This window comes from Buteo buteo, chromosome 17, assembly GCF_964188355.1.
Source record: "Buteo buteo chromosome 17, bButBut1.hap1.1, whole genome shotgun sequence".
Taxonomy (NCBI): Eukaryota; Metazoa; Chordata; class Aves; order Accipitriformes; family Accipitridae; genus Buteo; species Buteo buteo.
Window position 1 is genome coordinate 3,099,635 of NC_134187.1, and position 27,980 is coordinate 3,127,614.

The window sequence follows — 27,980 nt, forward strand, 5'->3', positions numbered from 1 at the left end:
CTAGAAGTCCAGGTCATCCTGGCCAATCTCATCAGAGTCTTCTTTCTTTTTAGAAGCCTGAACTTCATCCCTATGTTCAACCTCCTTTGGATTTACACCTTCAGCCTCTGCCTGGTCCTCATCTCCCGAAGGATCAGTGCATGAAGATTCTTTGTCCTCTTCTTCTTCCTCACAGTCAGGATACATCTGTGAGGGTTTGCTGCTCTCATCACTTTGAACCTCTCCATTGGGATGGCTGCTCATGGGGTTATTGTCATCTTTGCATTCCTCTTCAGCTTCATCTTCAGACCCCTTCTGGGATTGCTGTGAGAAGTTTCCTACAGAAGAATAACAAGAAAAGACAGCTGCTTTGTTCAGACTCTTTAGCCTTTTCCTGTTTTGTTTGCCTTTGGCCCTTGAGGGTCTCTCAGAAACCTTGTTGTTGCCTTTGTCTTCATATGTTTCATGTGCCTTGTCAGGGTCATCACTGGTCGGTTTCTCATCATTCTCATCATATTTATCACCTCCTTCAGTGTTGCTTTCCTCCTCAGCTGAACATGCCTCATCTTCTGACTCTGGATTTGCATCTTCCACTGCCTCAGCTTCATCCTGCTCAGCTTCTTCAGTTCCTTCTGCAGCATCTCCTTCAGGATTGTTGTCAGTTCCAGAGCCGTCAGCATCTCCTCTGCATTCCGATGTCTCTTCCTCATCATCAGCCCCAATGTCCTCATCCTCTGGCTCCTCTGTTTCTTCAGCTTCATTGTCAGCTTCATCTTCAGCTTTGGACTTCTCTTCAGCTTCCTGCTCTTCATTTTGAGCTTCTTCTTGCTCTTCCTCTTTCCCGTTTGCTTCCTCCTCTGCCTTTGTTTCTTCCTCCTCTTTTGCTCCCTCTTTTTCTTCTTTTGTTTCTTCCTTCTTCTCTTCTGGGTTTTCTTCCTCTTCTTCCACTTCATGCTCCTCTTGTTTTGCTTCTTTATCATCTTCTTTTGCTTCCTCATCATTTGTTGCTTCTTCTCCTTCTTGCACTTCCTCCTCCTCTTTTGTTTCTTCCTCTTTCTCTTTCACTTCCTCCTCCTCCTCTTTTGCTTCTTCCTCTTCCTCCTTCACTTCCTCCTCCTCCTCTTTTGTTTCTTCCTCTTCCTCCTTCACTTCCTCCCCCTCCTCTTTTGTTTCTTCCTCTTCCTCCTTTGTTTCTTCCTCTTCCTCCTTCACTTCCTCCTCCTCCTCCTTCACTTCCTCCTCCTCCTCTTTTGTTTCTTCCTCTTCCTCCTCCTCCTCTTTTGTTTCTTCCTCTTCCTCCTCCTCCTCTTTTGTTTCTTCCTCTTCCTCCTTCACTTCCTCCTCCTCCTCTTTTGTTTCTTCCTCTTCCTCCTTCACTTCCTCCTCCTCTTTTGTTTCTTCCTCTTCCTCCTTCACTTCCTCCTCTTCCTCCTTCACTTCCTCCTCCTCCTCTTTTGTTTCTTCCTCTTCCTCCTTCACTTCCTCCTCCTCCTCCTTCACTTCCTCCTCCTCCTCTTTTGCTTCTTCCTCCTCTTTCATGTCTTCTTCTTCCTCTTTAGTTTCTTCTTCCTTCTCATTCACTTCCTCTTCCTCCTTAGTTTCTCCTTCCTCCTCCTCTTTTGTTTCTTCCTCCTCCTCCTTCACTTCCTCCTCCTCTTTTGTTTCTTCCTGTTCCTCCTTCACTTCCTCCTCCTCTTTTGTTTCTTCCTCCTCCTCCTTAACTTCCTCCTCCTCCTCTCTTGTTTCTTCCTCTTCCTCCTTCACTTCCTCCTCCTCCTCCTTTGTTTCTTCCTCTTCCTCCTTCACTTCCTCCTCCTCCTCTTTTGCTTCTTCCTCCTCTTTCACGTCTTCTTTTTCCTCTTTAGTTTCTTCTTCCTTCTCATTCACTTCCTCCTCTTCCTCCTTAGTTTCTCCTTCCTCCTCATCTTTTGTTTCTTCCTCCTCCTCCTTCACTCCCTCCTCCTCCTCCTGCTCTTCCTCCTCTTTTATTTCCTCTTCCTCCTTTGTCCCCTCTGCTGCTTCCTCTTTTACTTCCTCATCTTCTTTCTCTGTCGTTTCTCCCTCCTCTTCCTCTTTTGTTTCCTCCTCTTCTTCTGCCTTCATTATTTCTTCTTCCTCTTTCTCTTCCTCCTCCTCTTTTGCTTCCTCTTCTTCTTCTTTCTCTTTTGTTTCTTCCCCCACTTCTTCTGCTTCTTCCTTTTCTTCTTCTTTGGTTTCTTCATCTTTAACCTCATCCTCCATCTCGCAGTTTTGACTCTCTGATATTTCAGATCCTTCTCCATCTCTGTTCAACGTTGAGCTGTCCACTTCGTTTAATTCTGGCTCCTTTTCTTCATTGCCCTCCACTTGCGTTTCACTTGGCTGGGGTTCACCCTCATCGTTCTCCTCATTTGGAATTGTTTTGATGTCCTGGGCTGCTTCTGAGGCACAGGCTTCCTCCTCCTCATTTTTCTTCAACCTCAGGATTTGCTGTAAATCAAATGCCTTCATGACTGGGGCATTGGTGACCACCACTGGCTTTCTTGCAGGCTTGGAAGCCATTTTTTTCCTCACACAGGAGTCACATGGGCAGTATTCCTCCTCACTTGTTTGTTCATTAAGACTGGCCTCAAAAGCTGCACTAAATGCTGTATCTTCATTTACATCAAATGATAAGTCTGGTGTGTCCTCTAGCCCAGTCTGGGTTCCATTCTTGTCACCGATGAGTGACTTTTTATGCATAGTTTGCAATCGCCGTCTCCTCTGCTCAGTTTGGAGTGTTGACTCACGCTTGAGTGGTTCATCCGGAGGTCTTGGCATCTTCTTCCCTGCTCTGCTGTTGATCTTCCTCATCTCCTTATCTATGCTTCTTTGTATCCTTTTACTCACTTCTTCCTTCAGCTCCAGTATCATTTCATCCATCTGCTGGTTGTTCTGCAGGTTCCACCTGACTTTTAACTCATTCATGGCACTGACATAGTGGGTCATAAACTCCTTCTCAATTTTCTTGAGCAGTCTCAGGACCCAAATTGGATCCGGATCCATTGAATTTTGCTGGACAAAGGATGCACCCATAGTGGTGGCCATATTGACTTTGGGCTCTGGGTCATTTGGAGACTCTTTTCCAAGCTGCTCTTCCAAATCAGCTTTCAGCTCTATTCCACAATCAGCATCATTGACATTTGTATCATCATTAGTGGGTAGCTGATCAGCTTTCTCTTCAAGATTTTCTTTTGGGAGTTCATCATTCACAGCTTCATCTTCTTCTTGTTCTCCATTTTCAGTTAATTTGCTGTTTTCTTTGTTTTCATTTTCTCCCCCTTCCTCCTGACCATTTTCACAGTTACTGCACTGATCCTCCTTATTCTCTTCTGCCTCCTGAATTAGAGAGTCCTCTCTAGTAGACTGTGCTTTTGCCTCTCCTTTTGATTTTGAGCAGGCTGTCGAAGGTCGGGATGACTGCTCTTCCTCTTTACTTTGCCCCTCACCCTCAGTCAGTTCAGTGCCAGTCTCTACATTTTCCACGTGTCCAGCTGATTTGAGTTCAGCAGTTTTCTGTGCTGTTAAGGTGCAGTCCCTGGCACCAGCTGTGCTCTCTTCTGAGCCACCAGAACCACTGCCAACATCAACCCCAGAGGAGGACATGGGGGTGAAGTCACAATCGACAGATTTGAGAGCTTTAAACCCAGAGGCTGTCTTTGGCTGCTCACTTGCCTCTTGACCTGAACTTGGACCACTGTTTTCAGCTGTGCATCCAAACCACAGGGCTTGAAAAATGTTTAGCAGCTCCATATACCTTGGCTTATTCAAACATTTTGATTTATCTGATGGATCTTCTGACTCTTCATCAAGGAGTTGGAGACTCGCAAGACAAGTAATCAAAATGTTGGCAGAGTTACTCAGTTTTCTCCCCATAGTGGGGGACACTTCAGGCAAACTGTTTGATCGGTCAAATTTTGTTTCATGTTTTGAACTGAGCAAGGCCTTCATGATCTGGACGGAAGTCTGGACAGAGGTTGGCAGGTCTCTTCTGTTGTTATTTTGGCTGGATGTAACTGACTGGCTGCATTCCGCCTGGTCAGCTTCGGCAGCTTCGGCAGCTTCGGACACAACCTCAGAGATTTGTTCCTGATTCACACACTCTTCAGCCTCTTCATTAATAGCAGTGCCTTCTGCTGTCTCTTTTTCCACTTCATCGTTTGCTTCATTTTCAGCCTCCTCTACATTCTTTTTCTCAGCATTTTCATCCTCTGAGTTTTCCTTGGCATTTGGACAGTATGATACCTCAGTGGTTGCCTCTATACATTCCTCTTCTGCATCATCCTCCATTTCATATTTCATAAGCAATGTTTCTGAAGGGATTTTACTTAGCCATTCTTGCACAACTTCTTCTGGAGTTGTATTTGGTAGAGTAGATGGCATTAAATCACTCCCTTCCTCCTGCATACCTGTGCTTTCTAACTGTTCCGCCACTTTTCTGTTGCAAGAATCGTCAGTCTCTTTATTCTTCTGATCATTTATTTCAGTTGCAGCTGATTTAGACCCATAGGAAGTTGCTTTGGAGGAATCTACAATTTCTTTCTGCTCTTTTCCTGTGGTCAGCACTGACTCAGTACCTATGCTGCTAAGGGAAGAGTTCTTCAACATGGTTGAATGTATTTTTTTGCTGTTTGGCTTCCCTTTTGGTGGGGCAGGACAATGCATACTACATACTGACAAAGTCTCGGACAGTGATGCTCGGCTGGAGTTTGACATCCTCACATGGAGATTTCTAGTTTTTACCTGCCTTGATTTTGAAGACTGAGATATGTTTGATTGTAAACACCTATCATCACTTTCCTGGGATACCTGTGTCAACAAGCATTTATCTTTTACTTCTGACTTTGAAGAGACTCTTGAAGAGACACTTGCAGGGTTTCCATTCCTAATCCCAGTCTCAGTTGAGTGGTCACCTTTTGAACATACACTCTCACTCATACTTCCCTGTCTTGAAGATGGGGCCTCTGAATTAATCTTGGAATGACCCTCTCCAGCTTTTCCTTTAGGGCTTGAAACACTTGAGCAGAGGGATGATGGCTTACTATTTTCTTCTCTATGGCTTCTCTTCTTTGAGCCTTTTGAGGATTCACTGTAGCCATCGGTGGTACTTTTCAAGCTTTTCTCCTCAGTAAAACCTGTAATCGCCTGTGCTTCACTAGTAGATGAAATGTTTGAGTGAAAAGATCCTGAGTTATGAGACATGGGGTCTCCAATAGATTTTTTCTTGATTTCACATGAGCTTTTGGAGTAATTAGATGCCCTGCTGCATGATCTCAGATCATCTGCATGTAGGGAATTCTTCTTTTTATTCCGAGTGGATTCAAGTGAAGACACAGACATTTCAGACCGTGCATCCAAATGAATATGGCTGTGTTTGCTCTTTTTGGATCCTCTGGAAGAGCAAGAGGCATTGCACAGAATCTCATCACTGTCACTTCTCTTGCTGTTCCTGTCACTAGCTCTGGAATGGGGAGTACCCTGTGTAGAGCATCGTTCACTTTCACTGCTCTCATCTCTAATTGATCGGCTGGGCTTTGTTTTTGCTGACACTGAGCTGGCTTCATTGATTTCATCTTGTTCTGCTTCAACCTCTTGAGCCTCTTTCTTAGGGCAGGACTCACTGGAGAAGGAGGAGACCACTACGTTGTCATCAGAGTCATCATTCTGTTCACTCTTTGCTGTTGGCGTGGTACAGTTACTAGACTTGCTGTGCACACTGTTGGCAGAAGTGGAGCACCTAGTGTTATCTTCTTGATTTGCCTTCTGAAGACTTGAGGAGGACATGCTCCTACCTGTGCTACTTGTTTCCTCACATACGTTCTTCTTGCTCTGTCTGGACTGCAGAGATGACCTTGATGAGACACTCCCAACTCTGCTGCTTTCAATCTCTTCTGCATCATTCTTTAAGCACTTCACAGAGGAAACTTCAAAACAATTTTCGTCTTCATTTTGTGAATTGGTTTTGCTGGCCTCATGGTCTTCGTGGGCATCTTGGGTATCCAGGTTGTTTTCACAGCTTGAATGTGACATTAAACCCAAGGACGAAGGTCTCTGACTATTGCTCGTGCTTGTCCGAGTGTATTCTTGCTGGTCTTCTCCATTGGAAACACCTGTAGACAAATCACTTCGACACATACACTTTTTAATGGATCTATATGCCACTCTGTTCTCTATAGTCTCTGAGTAGGATGAGGACTCTTGCACAATGTGCTCAGAGAACTCCTCACTGGATGTGGTGTGGAGGCTATCCACAGAAGCCATCTTTTTGTGGACTACTCTCCTCCTGGAAGATGTGCTGGAGCATGACGACCGCGTGTGCCAGGTGCTTCGTACACTGGGCTCTTCCCTCTGGGATGTGTGCATGGGGTTTTTCCAAATGTCATAGTCCTGGTGTTTCTTTCCACAGCTATGACAATGAGCCTCGTCACATTCTGATTCCTCAAGTTTTGACATGTAAGAATCAATATCGCAGGGATATAATGACTCATCCGCCTCTGAGCTGGCTTCTGGGTTCATTTTCTGTATGGGGTCTACTCCGCTGTCCTCCTCTACACCTGACTCTTCACAAGGCAACTGGTTCATCAGATTGGACTTTTTGATCTGGGTGGACCACTGCAAAGTCTCATCATTCAGCAAGCGGAAGCGGACTTTCATCTCAACGGATAGGCTACCATCCTTGTTCACATGTACCCGTTTTTCTATGTCGTCATTGACCAAGGAATGGACCAGGTCCCCAGGTTTTGAATGTGAGAAACTGTTTGAGAAAGATGCACCATTATCCGGTGAGGCAAGGAGACCATTAGGATACGACTTTTCTGATGATAAAGAAAATCTCATTGACCGATTGCTTGATGCTGACCGTGGATGGATAACACTTTTTTTGGCTTTCAGTCCAAAGTTCACTGGAGTTTGAAATAAGTAAAGAAAAGAAAGATGGAGAGAAATGTTAACTCATATAAAGATGACACAAAATAAATAGGTCAAACCCTCAAACTAGTGAATACTGATATTATTCCATTAAAGCTAAGCCTATGCCAGTTTACATAATTTGAAAATTTGGCTTTGGCTAAGTGATGACCATAAATATTAAGTTTGAATTAATAATCTGTATTAAAATCTTCTATACATTAAATTTATTTTTTTTTTATCTAAATTGAAACACAAACACTTTTTTTGTCGTATTAAGTGCATGTCAGGAAGAAAAAGAAATATATAGAGAGAGCAATTTAGTCTCAGAGTTTCTGTATTTTATCATGCTGCAAATATCCCTTTATTTAACTGTGCAAGTTTTCATCCTTCCTATTCAGTCGGGGAAAAATACATGGAGAAGTGACCCTCTTCCTTAGCTAGAGGTCAAGTGTCACACATTTACTGTGCATCATCCACCTCTTCACTCACATGCCAGGAAACACAGGTGTGGCCGTGTAGACCAGAGCAGCACTCAGTCCCTGCAGGGATGTGGCACTATGAATAATTATAATGCTTATTAAAACATAAAGAATAAATGGAAAAGGAATTGTAAGCTGGTGATACTTACAAAAAGAAATAGCGGTAGTTATAGAAGAAATCAGTAATAGTATGGGAATTTTAAGAATTGTAATCCAAAGCACATCTCTATGGATCAGTGCAGTGATCTGCATAGATTTATTCAAGTCCTTGACCCTTCATTTCAAGTAGAGTACGTTGCTATCATGCAGTTTTGCAAGATACGCACCTATCTCATTTCTAATACAAATTTGTTCAAAGTTTACTTTTATATATCTAGACAACCATATGCCTCTGTGGTCATATGGATATGCAGCTGAATGGAGGGCATTATAGGCAGGTAGTGTTGAACAGGGAGCACACCAACCAAGATCAATAACACATGAAATATAGCTCTTATCTAACCATCCTTATGCATTTGAACTGATGTGTTTGCTCAGTCTCCTGATGGACAAAGCTTCAGATTATTCCCACTGCTCCCTCCAATTTTTTGTCTCAGGCAGTGAGTGTGGCGTGCCTCTGTCCTTAAGTTTCTACAACTAGTTGTCAACATACGAGCAAATCTTTCCTGGGTCCTGGTATTGACAACGGCGAGAAACAGGTGCACCTCCAGAGCACAATTCATTTCACGCTGAAACAAATCCCTAATATAGGTGAGATGAATTGCCCGTTGGACATGGGAAGTTTCTTTTCATAGGCTACTGAGGGTGGCTGGTGTAATTACCGGTGACCTCAGATAACTCATGATGAAGTGCCTAAGAAATATCATCCTGAATAACCCACAACATACTCCTTCCTGAACATAACCTTTCCATAAAAACATGCTTTGTTCCCAAAAAGCTACACTGCAGCTGTAACCGGCAGGAGCAACTGAATCTCCTGCTGAAAAAACCAGGGCATCCTCTGATCCTGGTGCAGGCAAATGCAGAAGTGCAGGCATTATATGACATAAAGACAAGGCGATAGAGGATTCGTGGGAAATCTCAAGGGTTTGGGGAGCCTCAGAGGCAGACACAGGAAAGGAGGGAGTTCTGGAAGGAAAAGGAGACACAGAGATATGAAAGAGGAAGGGAAGTCAGCCAGACACGGGGAGCATGTAAAAGAAAGACTGGAGGGTGTAGGGAGGAAATCCTAGAAGGAAACCAGAGAAAAAGAAGGGGAGGATGGAAAGGCCTGGGAGGCAGAGAGAGGGAAGTACATTTTCCACGTGAAATCTGCGCGTTGGGGCTGTACAATAGGTGCCTGTAATCTCCATGTTGTGGGACGCAGGCCTGGAGAGGACGGTGCAATATGCGCCAGAGTTTTTCTTACTTTCATTGTTTTCATTGACATTGTTGCCGTTGGAACGGGGAGCCAGGTTGGGCAGCTTCTCCACCGAGTGTTTCCTCAAATTCTCCATCGAGACAGGTTTAAATGGCTCCCGGCCGACACACACCAGCACGCTGGGACAGTGAAGCAGAGCCTGCATGCTGTCGATCTGGAAAGAGAAGAGCAAGTGGGTCACCGTGGGCCAATAGAGCAGAACTACCTTTTACCTTCCAGGTCCAGAATCACTTGACATTTAGATGTCACCTAAAATAAAATAAACATGGTTCTGGAGAACTTCAGGGTCCACCAGGGCCTGTTGGTAGGCTCTGTTGCAGTACTCTTCCACTGAAAGAGAGACTCTGCTATGCTTTAATCAGATCTCCTAAGATAGGGAAGGGATGGGAGAGGTTGCCTAAGGGAGAAGATATCTCATTTATTACAAGGTTTTACATCTTCCAGGAAAGATTTAGGCATAATCAATGTGGTAGTGAGGAAGGGGGTGGAACCAGAGGCTTCTCAGTTTCCCTTACAGAGAATTACACTCTTCAAGTCTTCTAATTCCTGCACAGGACAGCAATTACTCCCTGGTAAATGCTACATTCTAGTTTGACCATTAGTTCTCTTTCTTCCTCTGCTCAGGAAAGGACAAGTACTGTGACTTCCCCTAGTATTACCTCAAATATTCTATCAAATATTACCTCAAGTATTGCCTCAATGAGGGACAATGTCCCACATTGTCCCTCAGCGTGGGAAGTGCCTGTGAAGGACTCTCCGTTCCTCCACAAGAACCCAGCTTACACGCTGCCTCTTCATCTTCACCTCATGACCTGTGTCTCGATTACACACCAAGTCCTTCACGTCAGCTGCAGCTAGGAACAGGGAGCAGGGCTAGACAAGGCAATAAGTCACTTTTACCCAAATACAACGTTTACCTAGCATCTAAAGGAGCAGGAATCAGTCCTGTGATGAGCACTGGCTAGACAAAGCCTGGACCCTCTTCCATCTTGCTTCTGCAATTCCTTATTTGTAAGACTGAAGTTAAGCTCCCAGGTAAATCACTCGTTGGCTTCTAAAAGGATGAGAAGAGGGCTCTCTTGCTGTTTGAAAGGTCTTTAGAGTGGCCAACATCTGGCAGCTTTGTGCTGTCAGGGGTCTCCACAATCCAGCTAGGATGTTCCTTCCTCCTCAGACTGCTACATCAGGAGAACATCTCTAGAGCATACAGGGTCTCACCAATAAGAAGGGACCATGCAATGGGCTACCGAGATGTTAGCTAGCACCGGTGGTGGGCTGAACACTATCTTGCCCATAAGATGCACCCTGACCTCACTGTGTCACTTAATCATCAGCCCATTAACTAGCAGCCGAGTGTGGAAGAGAACAAATCTCGGAGGAGCTGTGATGACAATTCTGCAGTTGTCACACGTGCCTGGCATAACAGAGCATGAAGGGCGGACCTCATTCTCTAAATGTTGCTATAGCATCAGAATGAAGAATCAGGCCCCCTTCGGAGCCCAAGCCCTGAGTTTGTGAAATGCCTCCGGGGTTTTCGGAGATTAGTTAGTACCACCAGGGCTTTGAGAGGTACTGAGATAATAGTGCTGGATCTTGTGCAAATAAAAGGAGGGTGAATATGTGGAGGGTGAAAGAACAAGACAGACAGAATCACACTCAAGATCCAGCTAAGCACTTGCGGTAATTTTTCTTACAGTAAAGCATATGGCATCAGCTTTTTAGTGGGAAGACACTAAAATCCCATCGTCTTCCCATTTTTTTTAATTTACTGTTTGCACTGTAACAACAGTTGGAACCTGAGGCCCATTGAGTTTGGTGCTATAAAAACCCACAGTAAGTGAGGCTCTGCTCTCTAAAGCTTACATTAAACACCACTGTGTGTAAAGCAACAAAAGTCCTGAGTCTATGTGATAAGCACCATGAAACAGAAGCAGAAAATAACCCACAAATCTCAGTCTATCTATCCCTACTGCTTGTCATTTGTCAATAAATCCACTTTTGGTCCATATATTTCTAAAGGAAACATCTTTCTAGCTCACTCAAAAAGTTTATAGAAAACCTATGATTTAATAAATGACAATATTTTGAGAAGGGTTTTGCCACCTGTATATTTCTTTTCCTTCTTTACTTGCCTGGTCTTTTTTCTTTTGTTTGTTATTCCTTTAGTGAGATCTTTCGCTGTGTCCTCATACAAGTAGAAAAAAGATGAGGGTAAAAAAGGAGAAAGAGAAAAGGAAAAAGAGGGAGAGAAGTAAGAAAAATAGATGTGAAATCCCTCCTGATCTTAATGTAAAACAACCTGACTTTAAAAACCCACTAAGTTTAAGGACTATCACTATTTGCAAGGGACATGTTTTCAGTGAAAGCTATTTTTTGCCCAGGACATTTTCTCACATGGTACTGTGTCTGTATATAGATACTTCAATCACACTCATCACCGGTGCGTTGTGTCTGCAGAAAATAGATGGTGCCAATGACACAGCTTCAGGAATCGATGGAGCTGAGCCAGATGAGTTATTGAATTTATATATACTCCACAAACCAAACCCTTTCATATGGAATATACTTGTGTTATGTGATTTAAAATAAAGGGTCTGTCATGTAGTATTTCCAGCATCATCAGCTCTTTAGCAGTGTTTATACCTATAACATAGCCTTTATTCCTAATAAATTGCAAGCTTAATCTCTTTGAATTAATAATTGTAGAAATTCATCTATATTTGGGAAATCAGCACTTCATAACGCTTCATTGTAAAAACATTTTGGCAGTTGTAAATACAACTGAATGTTTCCTAAGTGTTAAATAAATGATTTTTCTCACATTGATTTGGTTTAATGCAACGTTCATTCTGTCAGGGCAGTACAGTGGAGCTGGGATAATAGTTCATCTCATTTTTCTCAGCACAGAGCTTTCCCACACTGCTGCACGAATCCCATCCTCTCACCAACACGTCGTTGCCTGGGCTATACAGAGGACATCTGTCTTCAGGGCAATCAATATGGCATTTCTTACTAGCGCTAAATTATCTCTAAACAGTATGTCCCCTCTTAGGTGTTTAGCAACTTGCAGCTCGCTCAGCGTGTCCCAGGATGCGACCCATGCATTGCTTCTCAGATTTGCTTCTTCTTAAGGAATATATAAAAATTATTTCTAATGAGAAGGGATCAGATCCTGAACCTGCAGCCATGCCAGTGTCTACTGTTGCTCCTGAATGCGTTGAGAGAAATATTGGCCCCATTTCAACGAGTGGCAGAATTTCCCCTGGCTTTTCTGGAATCTGCATCACACTGGTAACAACTAGGAAACAACACAAAACCTGGGAGCTTTCTTTTGCTATCCTGCAAGAGAAGTAATCCTGTTCTTCTGCTTAGACATAACAACCACCAGACAAAGAGTTATGATGGCTTGTGAAGCTGTATTTTCCGTACACCTTCTGCATTGATTTTTCATGCTGGGGGAGGAAACAGGACATCAAACAGAAAATTGGTGAAGTGGTTTGAGAGATAAGATTGCAAGATTTGGCAGTAACACTATGGCAAAAAGCAGACACAGTAGCTATTCGCATTTCAGAAGCATGTGAGCCCCAGAGAAAGAGATGAAATATTAGATCTGATTAAAGGATGAGAAAATAATCTGATGTTGAATTGCTGTTCAGGATAGGTAAGAGGAGAGAATCGTCTTGCAGAGATGACAGTGTGAATTCCAGCGTATGGGATGTTGTTCGAGGCTGAGATGTGCCTCCCCACGCATGATCCTAGTCTAATTCTCAGTAGTTATCTTACTCTAAAGTGGCTTGCTCTGGGACCTAGGCTTTCATAAGCAATGCTTTTATAAGCAACTTCTATAAAGGAACATACTGTCATCATCTCTCTTAGGTAAGTTCTGGAAAACAAGGAACAGGCATCCTTCTCTAAATGTTGAAATCAAAGGACACGAAGATAATAGCTAGATCTGGCCTCAGATTTTGGACATTTAAAAGTTAGGTGTGTAGGACTGAGCTAGTTAACCAACCTTTAGTACTAGTAGTAGGACTACCAACATGTAGTCCATGTGGAAAGGGCAATTCCTGTATCCTGCATTGGACATCTCTGGCAGATTAACTCCAGCCAACGTGACCATTCAATAGTTATCAGGAAGCATCATCTGAGCTGAATTTTGAATATCAGTTGCAGGGTCCCCAGCCTGTGCTCCTTCTTGAAGGCCACATTATTTCAATGAGTTGCTGCTCTTAATTACTATTTTAGGAATACAGTCATAATTAACTTCAGCTGTATAATATCAAATGGGGCATAATCCTAATATAAGTAAGATCAGTAATAGAACATGCTGGGACAAACCTTATAGGTCTGTCCTGAAACAGGGAGACTACCACTGCAGTAAATATTAAATTATTTAAAAGGGTCATTTAAATTTCTTGCAGTCGATGAAACCCCAGGACTTTAGAGACTGTTGTTGTCTGACCTTTACTGTATTGGATTCTTTTTTTATTTATTTATAAATTCCATTAAAACGTAAGAAAACATTTTTTTCCACTGCGAGAGTGGCCAAACACTGGAACAGGTTGCTCAGATATGTTGTGAAGTCTCCGTCCTTGGAGATATTCAAAAGCCAGCTGGACACCGGAACAATCTGAACCTAGCTGGACACCTGGACAACCTGCTCTAGTTGACTGTGCTTTGAAAAGGGGGGTTGGATGAGATTATCTCCGGAGGTCTCTTCCAACCTCAGCAATGATGTGATTCTGTGATTTTTTGTAGGAGAGGTGGTTGTTATTGTCATATAAACCTCAGCCTGAGGAAAAGTGTGGTGGAACTGAAAGAGTAGAAGGTAGATGTTCTTAGCTGCCTTAGCTGTTACGATCACTGGAGAAAAATAAATATCATTAGGGTGGGATGTGTTTCATTTTAAAGCAGCAATAAAACCTTAGATAGTCGGTGCTTTCTTTTTTTGGGGGGGGGGGGGGGGCAAGATCAGAAGATGCCCCAGTGAAATAAAATGGTGGCTACTGGTTGGTCAGCACAGATTTTTTCCGACATTTAAGTTTTCTTTGTTTGCTCGGAGATGCCATTTATCTCTTCCGAGCAGTAGCCTGTAAGGAAATCCTTCTGGTAAACAGATTCCTCACTTCCCTCAGGCTGCCACAGCAAGATTTTTGAGTACCCATGCCAGGATACCATATTACAAGAAAACAGTATTACATCCCAGTCCAATTTAGCCATAAAAACCAAAGGCAACTGATTGTGAATACTTAAAATCTGGTGATCACCTCAAGGAGTTGTGATGGAGAAAGGAATGCCCTGCCCTATTGTTTCTCCATTAACTCATCACACCTGATTGTAAGTCATCTTTTACAATCCAGGCTTCTTGCACATTGGTGGAGAGCAATCGATATTTCTGGGGGACAGGTCATTTCACCCCAGGAAAGCCACCTGATACTTTCACTGTCTAGAGAGAAAGTCAATCGTCTCAATGCAGTTGTCTAATGTAGATAACTAGAGCAATTTGAGATGTTCTAGAGTATCTAATATGTGCCTGAGGATGGCAGACAGGATACAAGTTAAATATGAGACCTGTGCCCCACCAGACTACCACCTGAAGGCTAAGCAGGAAACATCTAGCATATTCATATAGAGACAATTAGAAAATGAAGTGTCTTCATTTGCAAGCTGAATCCCAAAACATGGTAACTTCCAAGAATATTTTAATCTATGATAAGTGAACAGTCAGGAGTGAAATGGAAGAAAATGAATGGCTGATGATAAAGGTCTGTGATGGGTTAGGAAAGAGTTCCTTTGCATAACTCAGGCCCCATTCAAGCCCTCTATTGAGTTCCCTCAATGTAATTACCCTCTCATATGAGCTCATGAGAAGGGTTGCTCACAGCTAAGGCACTTGATGTTCAGAGGCAAAAATCCTCTAAGTAAAATTCACAGGGAACAGTCTCTAGCAGTTTGCACTTGGTGGGCTGAAATAGACTCCCGTTAAAGTTTTATTGCATAATCCTTGAAAATGAAATTAAGTTTCTCAATCTTACTGCAAAACCTGATCCAAATCCCACTGCAACCAACAGAGAGAAACTTGCTGACCTCTACAGACTCTGGATCGAGAACCAAGAGGATTATGGAGGCTGTTAGTGAAGTTCTGGACAAGAAAGCAGAAAATTTGTTGCCAGTACTTGCCTCTGTTGAAGTATTTTTGTTTGTATCAGTCAACTTCTGACCCACTGTGGTGTCTTAAAGATCAGGTGCTGCTATGTGAAAAAAATTGCAATTTGCTGTGTGTTAAACCTATATGCACAGACTCTTCCAAGGAAATGTCAGCTATGTCTTTAGGTTTCATTGAAGTTTTTGTACTTCTGACAATAAAATTATGACTTTTCAAAACAGTAAAACTTCTGTTGCATACTTCATTATCTCGTACCACAGAAACTCCCTGTCACAGTGGGATATGTCACGTATGGATTGGTTCAAAAAAGCTAAATGTTCTTCCCAATAAAAATGTTTCATAGGCGTTACCCTCAGCTGCGCTGGGGAGGTCACCATGTGCAAGGTGGAAATGAAAGGACATCCTCTCTTCTGAACTATGTCTGGTTTTTTTCAGTTTGGGTGCTATCCATTGGAGGACGGATTGTCTCCGTGAATGTTACTGTACAGTACCTACCACAAAGGGGTTGTGATCTCAGCAAGGACCTCTAGGTGCTACTGCAACACAATTAATAATAAAATGTCCTCATTACCTAAACAGAAGAAAGACAAACATAACATCTCTAAAATTAGGAATCTGTTGCTTGTTGTGGAGAACATGCTGTCCTCTGGCTCTTCCAAGAGAAGAAACAACCTTTGCAAACCTTACTCACCTCAGAAGCTGAATAGGGATACCAGTTTCTGATTAAGGTAAAATGTAGGAAACATCTTTTGTTTTAACTGTGCTGTCTACCAGCCAACCACAGACATTTGAGAGTTAGAGAGAGAAAGACAGAATGGGGAAATAACGCAAGGCATGGTTGAGATCACAGGTCCATAAGCTAATCCACCTTCCAAAGAGTGCAGAGGTGCAAGGGAGAAACAGGAAAAGCTTGTAACAGACATGTTGAAGAAAAGGCTAACGGGCTGAGTTCATTGCCTATCATGCTGACTCATTGCCTCGGTTCCTTGTGCTCTTTCATCTGTTCCCTTTTGTCTTTCATTCAGATTTACAACTCTTTGGAGTGCAAACAGCCCTTTTGTTTTGTAGTTGTACTACATTCAGTCCAGGGGGATCCTGGCTCTGAACTGGGGTATCTCGTTTAACAATAATAAGTTTTGTATTTTATGCATGCCCTTCCCCAGACTTTGCACTGGAAGAATTAGAGTGGTTCTTCTGGGGAGTGGTTTTTTAAAGCTATGCTAATCTGTTGGTCAGAAGGTGAATCATGGGGCGTTGCCACTCCATGCCCACATACATATTAGCAAATTAGCGGAAGAAAAGAAGGAGGAAGGTATAGGAAAGTGCATTACTTGACCTCACTTTCTCTAACATCAGCATGGGCAACCTGCCCCACACCCTACCACAGTGGAACACCCCTTTCCCCATCTGCGGAGAGGCTGGTGGATGTGGCATGGGTGTGTGTTTGGCGAGCAGCCAGAAGACTCTCCCCATCCCATCAGAAGGAACGCAGAACAAGAGCTAATACTGAACTTAAATTACGGAACTATTGCATGGGAATATGGATCTAGCCCTCTGCAAATTGTAGCACCCCAGTGATTAGTCTAGAAGAGAGTATGCAGCATCCCTTCCATCTCCCGCGGCAAATCAAAACTCACATGGTCTCTTACACACTAAATCAAATATCAGGTCCCAAAATCCACATGCAGGAAGCAGGACAGATGCCAGTGTCCTAGGCTCCTGCAATAGCAGGTAATCTGCTAAACATAAATTACCTTTATTTGATTCTTATATCACGGGAATATGGGCCAGTGCATTGCTCCAGATGGTGAAATGCAGCACTATAAAATGATTTGTCATACCAACACTTCTAAAAACATCAGCATCTTCTAGAACTTTTCAGACATGAGCTGCCTAGTTTTCTGGTTTGACCACTGTGTAAAGCTGCACGAAAAATGATAGCTTTGGGAGTTGTGATCTGGAAATCAGGCCATGAAGCACTCAAACAGCCAAGTAAAATATGTGAAAAACAGAGGAATAATGCACTGCACTGCTTTCTCAGTCAACCACAGGCAAAGATCATGTTTAGCTATTTCACTGCTGGCAGCTTTTCCTGGAGTACTCAGAGATGCCTTTTCCCTGTGTGTGACACTTTGCACATGTATAAAGAAAATGTTCTGAGTTTGGCCCTGGAAATAGTCTGGATGAGCAGGTCTTTTACCAGTCCAGGTGAAATACTACAACCAGAAGTTCAGTGGCCATTGGAAATCAGCTGGGTAGCAGCAGAAGAGAACCACCGAGTGAAAAAAGGGGAAGGAAGAGGAAGGACTGAAAAAAAAAAAAGGCATGAAGAAATTTCGCAGAAAAGGTTTTGAGAGACAGGTGAGGATGACAAAAAGGGGGAAAAACCTGATTTACAGCCTGGTTCAGTTTGGAAGACAGGCTGCTAGGATCGTATGAGGGGTGCCACAGTTATCGCCTCCGTGGGGGATGAGCTGGTTCCTGATGAAGACTATGGGAGGCTTCCTGAGGACTTCCACTGAGTTCTGGTTTGAACTGGGGAGGTCCCCACTATGCACTGACTTTATATTCCAACTTTTGATGGCCTTTTCCCTACCTCTGTCAGCTCAAAATGAGGTCTGAGACTGTTCTAGCTGCGACTCAGGCAGAGGAACAGAAAATTGCTGTTAAGGGTGCAAATTTCAACATAGAAGAGAGGAAGGCATTTCTTAGAAAGTTTTTGCTGCAGATATTTCCCACCTTCTGACACACTGCAATTCCTCAGGGAAATCAGAGTCCACCACCTGCTCCTTTGGCACCAGGTTCATTAAATCAGGTCCATCCAACCTCAGGATTTGAAAACCATGAGTCAGACTAACATCCACCCCACCCCAAGCGCCTGCCCTTATGCCCTCCGAGGGCAGGATTAGCTTAAAAGTTGACAAGTCTTGAAAAATGCTAAGCATTTGGTTCTTGCGATTAGCCTTGTGGTGACTGAGTCAGTGGGAAGGATACAGTTCATGAGTTCCAGCTTCTCCCCAGGACCAGAATCTCAAAACTTACTCTTTTTATATGGGGAATATCTACATCATGGATGAAAAGTTACTCCAGCTGGAAGCTGAGAGGGAAAAGAGGGAAGCACAACATAGGTGTGTTCCAACTAGCTGTAGGAGCCGGGACTGAGTATATAAACCCTACTGCTTCTAGATCAAGCTCATAGATCCATATGGCGTTGTTCCATGGTCTTACCATCCAGGGTGTCTCCTAGTGTAAACATTTGTGCATTGTGCTTCTTCGAGCACTATGGATATAGTATATGGACTCCAGAAGCTCAGGGCATAAAGAAAAACACATTTAGCTGAAAACCCTGGTTTAATGGAATAGTTTTCTTGTTACTGAGTCCAGGGTTTCACTTTCAATTTGCAGAGTCCATAGTACAAATGTGAAAGCTGGAAAGTTGTTTACTTCTACACAGTAGAAGTAGCTCCCCTGATGTTAACTCAATTTATGTCAGAAAAGATGCAAGCTGAAAGAAAACCAGACCTTTCTAAGAGTTGCAGCAGAATCCTTTGAATTCTCTGTTCAGGGCCCAAAAGGAAGAAGCAAACTGATGAAAATGCAAAACATCCTCTCTTTTCCTCTCCCGTTAGTGGTAAAAACTCCAAAATCGGCATTTGGAAAACCAGATAGCCCTATGAAAAAACCAGCCTTTCCTGCAAAAATTCTTTGCAGAAACAGTGATTTCTACTTAACGTACTTAAAGAAAATTCTCAGTTTTTCCAGGAGAGGGTGGAATTCTGCTATTCTTTGTATTCTAGGTAAATGAATAAATAGAAGCATTAAGTTCACAAATATTATTGCATATACTAAATAATATGATTGGAAATGTCTTTGCCCTGGATTCAATTCAAAAGAATTAGAAAGTAATTACACTTTGCTACATTATTATCATTGAAAGAACAAAATCTCCTCAGGCTAAGGGAATCATTTGCATTTGGTATATGTTAGATAAGAAAGTATTAGATTTGGTATATGTTAGATAAGAAAGTGGCTAGCACACGGGGTCCATTTAACTACATCTTGTAAGGCACTGGGCCAAATGATTTCAGGGCATCTCAAAGGTTCATAAAACACACCTGGATATGAGTCTTCTTATGGATCAGGTTCATGGAAAGTTTTGCTGAGGTTTACAGATCGCTTGTGTAAATCTCATTGGAGTCATTGTGGTTTTGGCATGGAATCAGAGAATATTGAACCTGAAACCTGTGGTTTGTTTTTAGACTATGACTCACACACACGGTGGGTGGAAAGTGGTACAGCTCACTTGATAACAACGGTTTGCACCAGATGAGGGGCTGAAACTGGTTGCAGTTACTCATACCTGAACACAGCATGAAACCAAGTGTCACAGTGAATATGTCAACATGAACCAGAAAATTAACTATCCCAAGGAGGGAAATGATCACCTTTCTTCTCTTAGTGTTTATATATGTACCACGTTTTAAAACAGCTTATTTGCCTCCATCTATCCCATTCCATCAGGGTCTTGATGACACCTGTCATTAAGACAGATGAGCTTGGTAGACAGCCCAAACATGAGTGGCCTAGAGGATGCCTGCGGGCAGTCTACAGATGTCCTAGAAATGGCTATATGGTTGTGTAAATCTGAGCCAGGAAATATGTCAGACAAGCCTGTTTCCTGGCCTTGCACCCTGAGGTCGCTGTAAATCCAGCCACTATTATCAAGGATGATTCAGTAATAATAGTTAGACCAACACCTTTACTAATAACAGCTAAAAATAAAAATTCTGTCTTTACTGCTAAATTAAACAACTCTGGATCCAGGGCACTGGAACTGAGTTGCCTGTACTGTTAAATTCTTAGAATGGTCTTTAGTGCATATAAAGCCTGGATCAGCTGGCACTCTCCCAAGAAATTCCTGGACAGATCTGGGAGTTAACATACACCAGGGACCTTTCCTAAGGAGTAGCTTGAATGTGGCCACCCAATTACAAAGGCTGTAGGAATTAGACCCTATTTTGGAGGCTACATAGTATGAATATGTATAGATAGTGCCATTCGGTGTCAGGGCCAGAGTATGTGTCCTGATACTATTCTGCCTACTAGAATAGTGTAGCCCATGGTGCTACTTCTGGGTGAGGAATATCTTAGCCTACAGGTTGCTGGAGACTGGGAAAACACACTGGGAAAAGCATCGCTTCATATGTGCCCTTCTGTCTTTCTCCAAGACTGCTGTGACTGGCCACTGCCAAAGATGGCTTGATTTGACCCAGAACGGTTAGTCTTGCCACAGCGTCTGGTGTGTCTCATTCCAAACTCTACACAAACACAGAAGGAAAATGAGGGTCCTTACCCCAAGGAGTTTCTAATAACTAATCCTTTACAGTCTCCAGTTAGTGGTGCCTGAGGAAGCATTCCTTAACTCGTGATTGCTCCCCTGATTAACTCGCACAGTAATTCTCTGATCCCTCAAGGAAATTTGGTTGCATACAGCGCTCATTCTACAATGTTCTCACTTGTAGAGTCTAAGGCAAAAGAGAGTCTTTCTGGTCATCTACTCTGCCTTTCTACATAACAGTCTGGATCAGATTCACTCATTAAATATAACAACTTACGGTCAGCCTTGAGCGCGCCTAAGCAAAAACCATCTAAGTTTGGCCTGACTCCAACAAACATAAAACTAGCCACATCCCTTGGAAAACTTCTTCTGACGGTTGATAAATCCCATTTGAGAAGCTCATGGTAATTGCCACCAATAACCATAAACTATGTAGACATTTACCATAACACAATGTGGTTTCAAATGCCATACAAGAAGGAGTATTGGATTTTAAGGAAGAACTTGGTTTTGTTTTTGTTTTAATTTAAGACCAGCCAGTAAAAGGCAGGCCTAGTGATTCAAGAGTAAGTGCAGGAAATCAGGACATCTGTGACCAGACATATAGTCATGTTACTGGGTTCCTGTGACTTAAAGAAGTCTTAATGACTGTTCAGCTGGCGGACCCTGGATAATTGCATTTGTCAGGGAAATCCTCTGTTGCTGTGCAGTTGCTGTCACGTAATCCTACACGTCATTTCTTATAGTTTAATTGTCCGTGAGGATTTTGGTCTTTCATGATCTCTCTCTGTCCCTTTGCCCACAGAGGCATTCTTCCCTCTCCAGAGGCAGGTGGTGGGATCTGCACATAGGTGCACTCTCCTGTGGTTTAGACCATGGAGAAAAGAAAATGCACCACTGGGTTGTATAAGAACTTCCCAGAACAGAGATGAAAGTCCATGTGATGGAGAAGATAACCTACAAATTTTACTCTACCTTTTTTTATTAAGATATCTGCTCTTAGTAACACACCTGGTTCTTTTTTAGCGTAGAACTGATGTCCCTAGTAAAGACTAGGAAAGCTGAAATTTTCAACTGTCTCATCAGCCAAGTGATCTTCAGATGTAGAGTCCCATGTCTCATGTTTGCTAACATTTAAAAAGCTGTAGTACTTTAAAACAAGTGTATGAAAATCTAGGCCTGGGTTAATTTTAGGTGACTAGTCTGAGTCAGTCTTCTGATCTTCTTCTATATTCAATAAAAAGAGGCCAACAGGCAAAATCACCCTCCATCCTAAATGCCTAATAAGATGATCAGATTTAGATCAGTTAAGTCCAGGCCTGTCTATCTTTTAGTGCAGAAACTTGCACAAAGTTTCACTGACAAGTTAATGACATGTCGATGTTAACCTATATAACAGATTTCTCCATTTGGGCACTATTTCCAGTTAGTCACCTGGAAAACAGTAACTGGTGGCTTGACCAGAAAAGAACTATATGATTTACACTATTTACTTGCTGAAAATTTAACTGATTTTTCTAAGCTAAGATCAAATTAAATTTGCCTCTAGTCCCATAGTCATCCAATTACTATTTTGCTTTAGAAACTGACAACAAAAATCATGGTTAGTTTGGGAAGAGGGGCTCTTGGCTATCCTGATATCGGTGCCCAAATACTTAAACACCTGTTCACTTCAGTGGGAGTAGCTCTTCCTTCCTAGTAGGCAGTGTCCTTGATGCTTAAGAGTAAAAATACCAGTTTCACCTTGTTTAAGGCTTCAGGAATTAGAATGAAAATTCAAATGTATAAATACCAATAGAACCACTCTGGATTTTTACTAACATTGGAATCAGGATCTTTCAATCACTGTTTCTACTGACCTGAGTTTTGCATAATTATTATAGGCTAATTCTGAATTCATAGCATGGAAAGACTCTCTGGCCCAAGAGCAATGAAGGCCCATAATCCAGGCCACGGAAGAAACAACCAGCGAATACACTGACCTTTCCTAGGAAGTTCATAAAGTATAAATTTGAAAATACGGGAGAGGTAAATAAGCAGACAAATGGGAGCAAGAAAAGAGAAAATAACAGCAAAATAAGTGTGATCACAAAAGCAAGAGCTCTGCTGGCCTCCAATGGATCTTGATGCTACACCACCACCTTTGGCCTTACAATGAACTTCATCTGTGTTAGGATTCTGCACAGCTGCCCATGACCTTCTTCTGACTTTGTTCCATGAAAAAAGAAAAATAGGTAAAATGTTCAGTTTATTGGCTTCATGAAATCACTAGCATTTCTTCCTTTTTTTGGGTAAAACCTTGCCCTAAAACCAATTTGAAAAAAAATGAGACAAAATGAGGGCTATAAAAATAAATGATACAAGTTTTGTCTGGAGAAGAAAATGTACTGATGTGCAAAATCAGCGAGATTTGCAGTCCAAAAAGTTTATTTCCCTGTGAGTTATGATTGAATTAAACTTAGAGGTTTACTGGAAACATTTGTGGACTAGGCGGACTACAAAATGAAGAAAAGACTTTTCTCTGCTTTTTCAAATCAATACTACACGAAAGGAACACAAAACAACAGGCCTGTTCCATGTGTGTCTAAGTTTATACCCATTAAAGGTATAATAGGAAACCAAAGACTTGTAATTTTCAAATGTTCTGGATTTTTTCAATAAAATGGTAAAGATACTAAAACAGAGCCACTGGGCAGTGCCATATATGCCAACCATATATTATGTTTCAGAGGTGATTTAACTTATTTTAAGATTTGAGTTCAGATTTGGAATTGTAGTAGTAGAAGAAAAGAAAAGGAGATCGAAGGGACAACACTCTCAGGTCTATGAGTAGCACTTTCATTGGTGGAAGAGAACGATTCACCTGTAGGAGATGAGATTTTTCCTTTTTTGTGTTCAGATTTCAAGAGATCAAGAAAAAACTGACAGCAAAAGAGACATTGTGAACCTGCTATTAAATGCTGTGAATTATGTTGTTCTAAGCCAGACAAATACAAAGGCAGTCAAGCAGCAGTCCAGATGCATTGCTTAGGAATGAATTTTACTGTTATTCAGTTAATCTGTCAAATCATGGGAATGAATGTCAAAAGTTACTGTTCCCGTCAATACTAGCCCTCTTTCCCAGAAATAATGGCCTCTGTAATAAGTCTTGCGAAAAATGTACATAGACATGTCATAAAAGCAGTTTACAAAATTATTAAAAGATAATTTGAATTGTTATTCAAAGATAATAATAGGAGAAACAAGGAAATACCCAAGAAATACGAAGCATCCAGACACCTTTGAATAGTCGTGGAAGATTAGAGGCTTGTTTTCGTTGTCTCTATCAGAAAATTCAAATGTAACTATAAAGGCAAGACATACAGTCAAAATTAATCTTCAGCGCCCGTTGAAGGAGGTTATTTCAGGAAATGCCCCAAATTGTGTGACGAATTCGCCATTTTCACCCCTCAAAGAAACTGCTAGTATCTGGTGAAAACTCTGGGATACAACCAGTTGTCTATAGGGAACAGAGATCTTGAAGATGAGGTACAACAAGAAAACTTAGACAGAACAAAAGTGGTTTAGAGAATCCTTATGAAAGGAAAAAATGGGAAAATCCAAGGCAGAGTGACTTTTTTTGTGGTTTAAATGCTTTGTACCCGAGACTAGAGTAACAGGTCCAGGAAGTCCTAACAGCAATGACCACTGAAGGAGCAGTAACAAACAGTTAAAGAGCAAGAGGTAAATGGTTGAAATGAAGAATGGCCAAAATATCACTTTAACAGATTCCCCAGAAAAGATATTAATAATCACGTATTTCCTAGCTATGTGTAAGCTGATAACATTGATCCGGTTGGACCCATAGACACCTATCACTGCGATATTCTACATAAGAATAAAGAATAAAAGGACTGCAGATTAAATTAATAAGGTACAGGAGATGAACTGCCTATTGACAAGACGGTAATGAAAATGTTCATATCCAAAAAAAGAATCCCAAGGGACTGTGGAGAGATTAAGTAAGTGATAGTGTTTGATCCACACCCACATTTCTGCAGATGGAAAACATGAGGATTTATTGTGGAAAATATCATTATCACTACCTAGAAGATAATTCTAAACTCTGTGGCATGCCAGAGAAGATAATCTAGCTGCAACAAAGAACATCAATATCTCTTCAAGTGATGTTCATGTGCAGCCTAGGCTGAACCATTTCCAGAAACAAAGGCTGAACTGGGAATGGGGATGCAAAACAAGTGACAAAGCTATTGACACGTTGTCTCCTGAAGAGACCTACATAGCTTGTCACTTAAACTGTCAGCAAAGATGTTAGCACGTAAAACTTAGTAGGTGCCATCAGCTTCAAACACTCCCCAGTGACCACTTCTGGTCAGTCGGTACCCATGTCATTCTAGCCATGTCTTGCCACGTCTTGGCACGTCGGGATGAGATCCGACTCTGGGAGAATAGAGACCTTTAGACAGCATGACCACCACCGCAGAGTTGAAAATGTAAAAGATAACTGCATGTCTTTAGATGGAAAAGAGATGGAGGCTGAATAATAGTGAAGATATTGTGTTTACAGAGTGTGTATTTAGTATATATGCCAGCTAAAATATCGGTGTTTATAATGACTAGAAGGAAAATTGTGGGAAACTCATTTAAGAACCACAAGCAGAACATTAAGACAGGACTGAGAAGTAGAAAGCAAACCTTTTCTTTGGAGAAATGAGTGAAAATTCTCAAAAATGGAAGATGTGAAGAAGTTACTACCACTACACAAGATTATTATCTCCATGTGGACTGAACAGGAGTCCAAGTCTTGAAAACTGGAGAAATCAGTGACAAAATAAAATACTTATCCATAGTTTATAACACATCTTGGCAGCAGGGTGGGGTTTGTTGGGGGTTTTTTCCTACATTGAGTTGACTACATTTGTAGTAGTAAAGCAATCAGTGCCAGCCCCTGTTCTTCAGGATGGAGGTCACCTGAAGCAGCCTAGCTGCTCAGACACAGGCTGGCCACATCCAAACCACCTACGGTGAGTGGCCCCAGGCACTAAATCTAAAGTGTCAGCAGACCGTTGCTCTGGGCCAAGACCAAACCAGGGAAGATGTTAAGAATATAGCAGAATAGAGAAAAGAAGGATGAGATCCTGCTCTAACGCTTTTTAATTTAGTAGTATAGTTGTAGCTGTGGTACACAGCAAACTTTTGCAAATGAATTGATGGAAGCTAAAAAAAAGAAGCTACCTGATTCTGAAGGCCTCTAGACACCTATCTTTGGCCAGCTCCAAGTCCAATGGACTGTCAGCTTAGTCTCAACAGCTATGTGGGAGCTTAGCCACTTGCTTCACTTACTTGCAGAAACATTTAGACACTAACATGCTGAATCTGAAATGAATCTGGCTTCAGATATCTGCACTCATTTAGACAGTTACTTGGAAAGTAGCTAAAGTGCCTATTTCTTTCCATTGACTGCTGAAATAACCTAGGGCACGGGATTTGTCTTGCCTACAAGTGAGCCATTTTTTTCTACTCTCCCATTAGGAGAAACACAGACTCTAGACAGAAAAGATGAATGCCACAGTAGGGTGGCAAGCAGTAGAGCTTGCTCACCTTTTACTTAGACAACTGGCTCTTAGGCCGTAAAGTCTGAGGACATGAATTATCTATTTTGCTTATCCTAGGCCATGTTGGGTTGTCCACAGCTAAGTTTCCTCTCTTGCTCCTGGGTCTCTTTTCATAAATCATTAGTTCCTACAGGACCCTCACTTTCTGAGCAAGATTGGAGTTTTACTTGTCTGGCATATGTGGAGTGGCACCGTCCTTTCCCTGGTATCTCATCTCTAACTGCAGTCAGGCTGACACTCTTTTAGCCTCTAGACCAGTAGGGTTGGTAAGGATATTTTCCTTGGAACCTTCAGCTGAGAACAGGAAGCTCTTTCCAGAGTGGTGGGCATAGCAGAAAGCACTGTGATATGGCGTGTTGCCTCCACCAGGAAAGATTTTTTAAGCCACCATTATCCCCTTTCTCTCTTCTTCATAGCTGCATACTCCTGCCCCTGTGCCAGGTCAAAATTATTTGGGTTAAAGATATTCCTCCTTTTTTTTTTTTTCTCCTCCTGTATAGTGGGTCATTTGAACCCAAGTCATTTCAGTCGTCTGGTTCGGAAAGTGACACCACAAACGGTTGTGACGTTACCACTGAGGAGCTGGCACACAGCACTGTAAAGGTGGAAAAAGTGGCAAGGAGCAGGGCAACCACTCCACTCAGCTGCATTGCCAGGGACAAGTCAGGCTAACATGTGAGACCTCTTCAGAAGAAATGGAATACAGGTTAGTCTACGTTACAATGAGATGGAGAAGAAATCAGGAGAATCTCAGGTTTGTCAGGAAGTTCCTTTGGGAACAGAAGAACAAAGGAGTTGTCATGTCCCAAATTTATTATGAGAGTCCACCCCAACTGGCACATTCACCAAATCGTCAATACAAATGCATCACCTGATCCCACTCATATCCTAATTACTTATGCATTTATCAGTTATATTACTGTAATACTGAGGATCCCACATCATGAGCAGGACCCTGTTCCGTTAGGAACTGTGCAACTGCACGGTGCTACCTGAGGGCCGTCTTACTCTGTTGAATTCCCAGTTGTTAAGTATAGAAAAGTTAAGCCTCTGTTGGTACATGCCTCCCAGGAGAAGGTGGGAAACTCCATTACTAGAAGTTTATTTAGGGTTTTATACACAGCTGCAAAACATTGAGCTTCTGGACTCCTGTCAAAAGTTGCCTCCCATTGACCCAAAACTGATGTATGAAGATCTTGAATGGCTGAACAAGATTCTTCTACACCACCCATTCATTTAAGTGGTGGGGAAGTACCTCATGTGACAATAACTACACAAGACAAAACAATTAATGTAAAGTGGGTAAACTAATGGCCCCATGAGCTAAAGGATTTGCATCACAGGGAGTGCAAACACTGATGTGATAACACCTGTTAGAATAAGTGACCAGCACTAGGTATCAGAGATACTTGCCTTCTTCCCATCAACAGTGTAAAGCTTCTTCACAGGGAACTGCAGGATGTCTGAAATCTCATCCAGGAGCGTTTTGAAACTCCTGGCATTTCTGCGGTTCAAGATAATTGAGCGCCGGAAACCACTTTCTCCATTCTTAACTAGGGTGATTTTCTTGGGTATTCTGGGGCCATGCTGAGTGAAAGGTGTGGAATACTCTTCAAGCTTTCCTTCCTGAGCTGCTCTTCTCAAAGTACTGGAGGGACGACCATTTCGCGGAGGGCCTGGCCTGTGTCCCCCAGAAGTAATGCTAATAGGCTTGACGTATTTCTTGTCGGAGCAAAGGTAGCATCCTCCATCCTCCAGCTGGTCCAGCTCGCTGATGCAATGTATTCCTCGTGGGGTGGTGATGGTCCGTACCCCGAATGGCAGTGGGACCCTATGAGAGAGGTCATCCATGAGTGCATTGAAGCTCTTGAAGCTTCGCTGGTTGATGGCCATCTTGACTCCTGCAAACTGAGGATCTCCGCTCTTGAAGAAGGTTATTTTTTTGGCTGGGGGTACCTTGGTGACAGTGCTGGTCCGAGCCAAGGAGGGAAGGGGCTGCTCATAGTTGTAGGAGCTGGTGGTTGACAGGTAGTCAGCAGGCTCCTGAGTCATCCCT

General features: G+C 42.4%; 1 protein-coding gene across 1 annotated transcript; it reads right to left on the bottom strand.

Moving 5' to 3' along the window:
- RP1L1 (RP1 like 1) lies at positions 1-27,976 on the bottom strand. The gene is made up of 4 exons (XM_075049840.1): positions 27,338-27,976; positions 8,794-8,959; positions 1,561-6,812; positions 1-1,185 (listed from the first exon to the last, which is right to left on the bottom strand). Exons 1-4 carry the CDS (start codon positions 27,974-27,976, stop codon positions 1-3), a joined length of 7,242 nt encoding a protein of 2,413 aa, XP_074905941.1.
- Between the last annotated feature and the right edge of the window lie 4 nt (positions 27,977-27,980).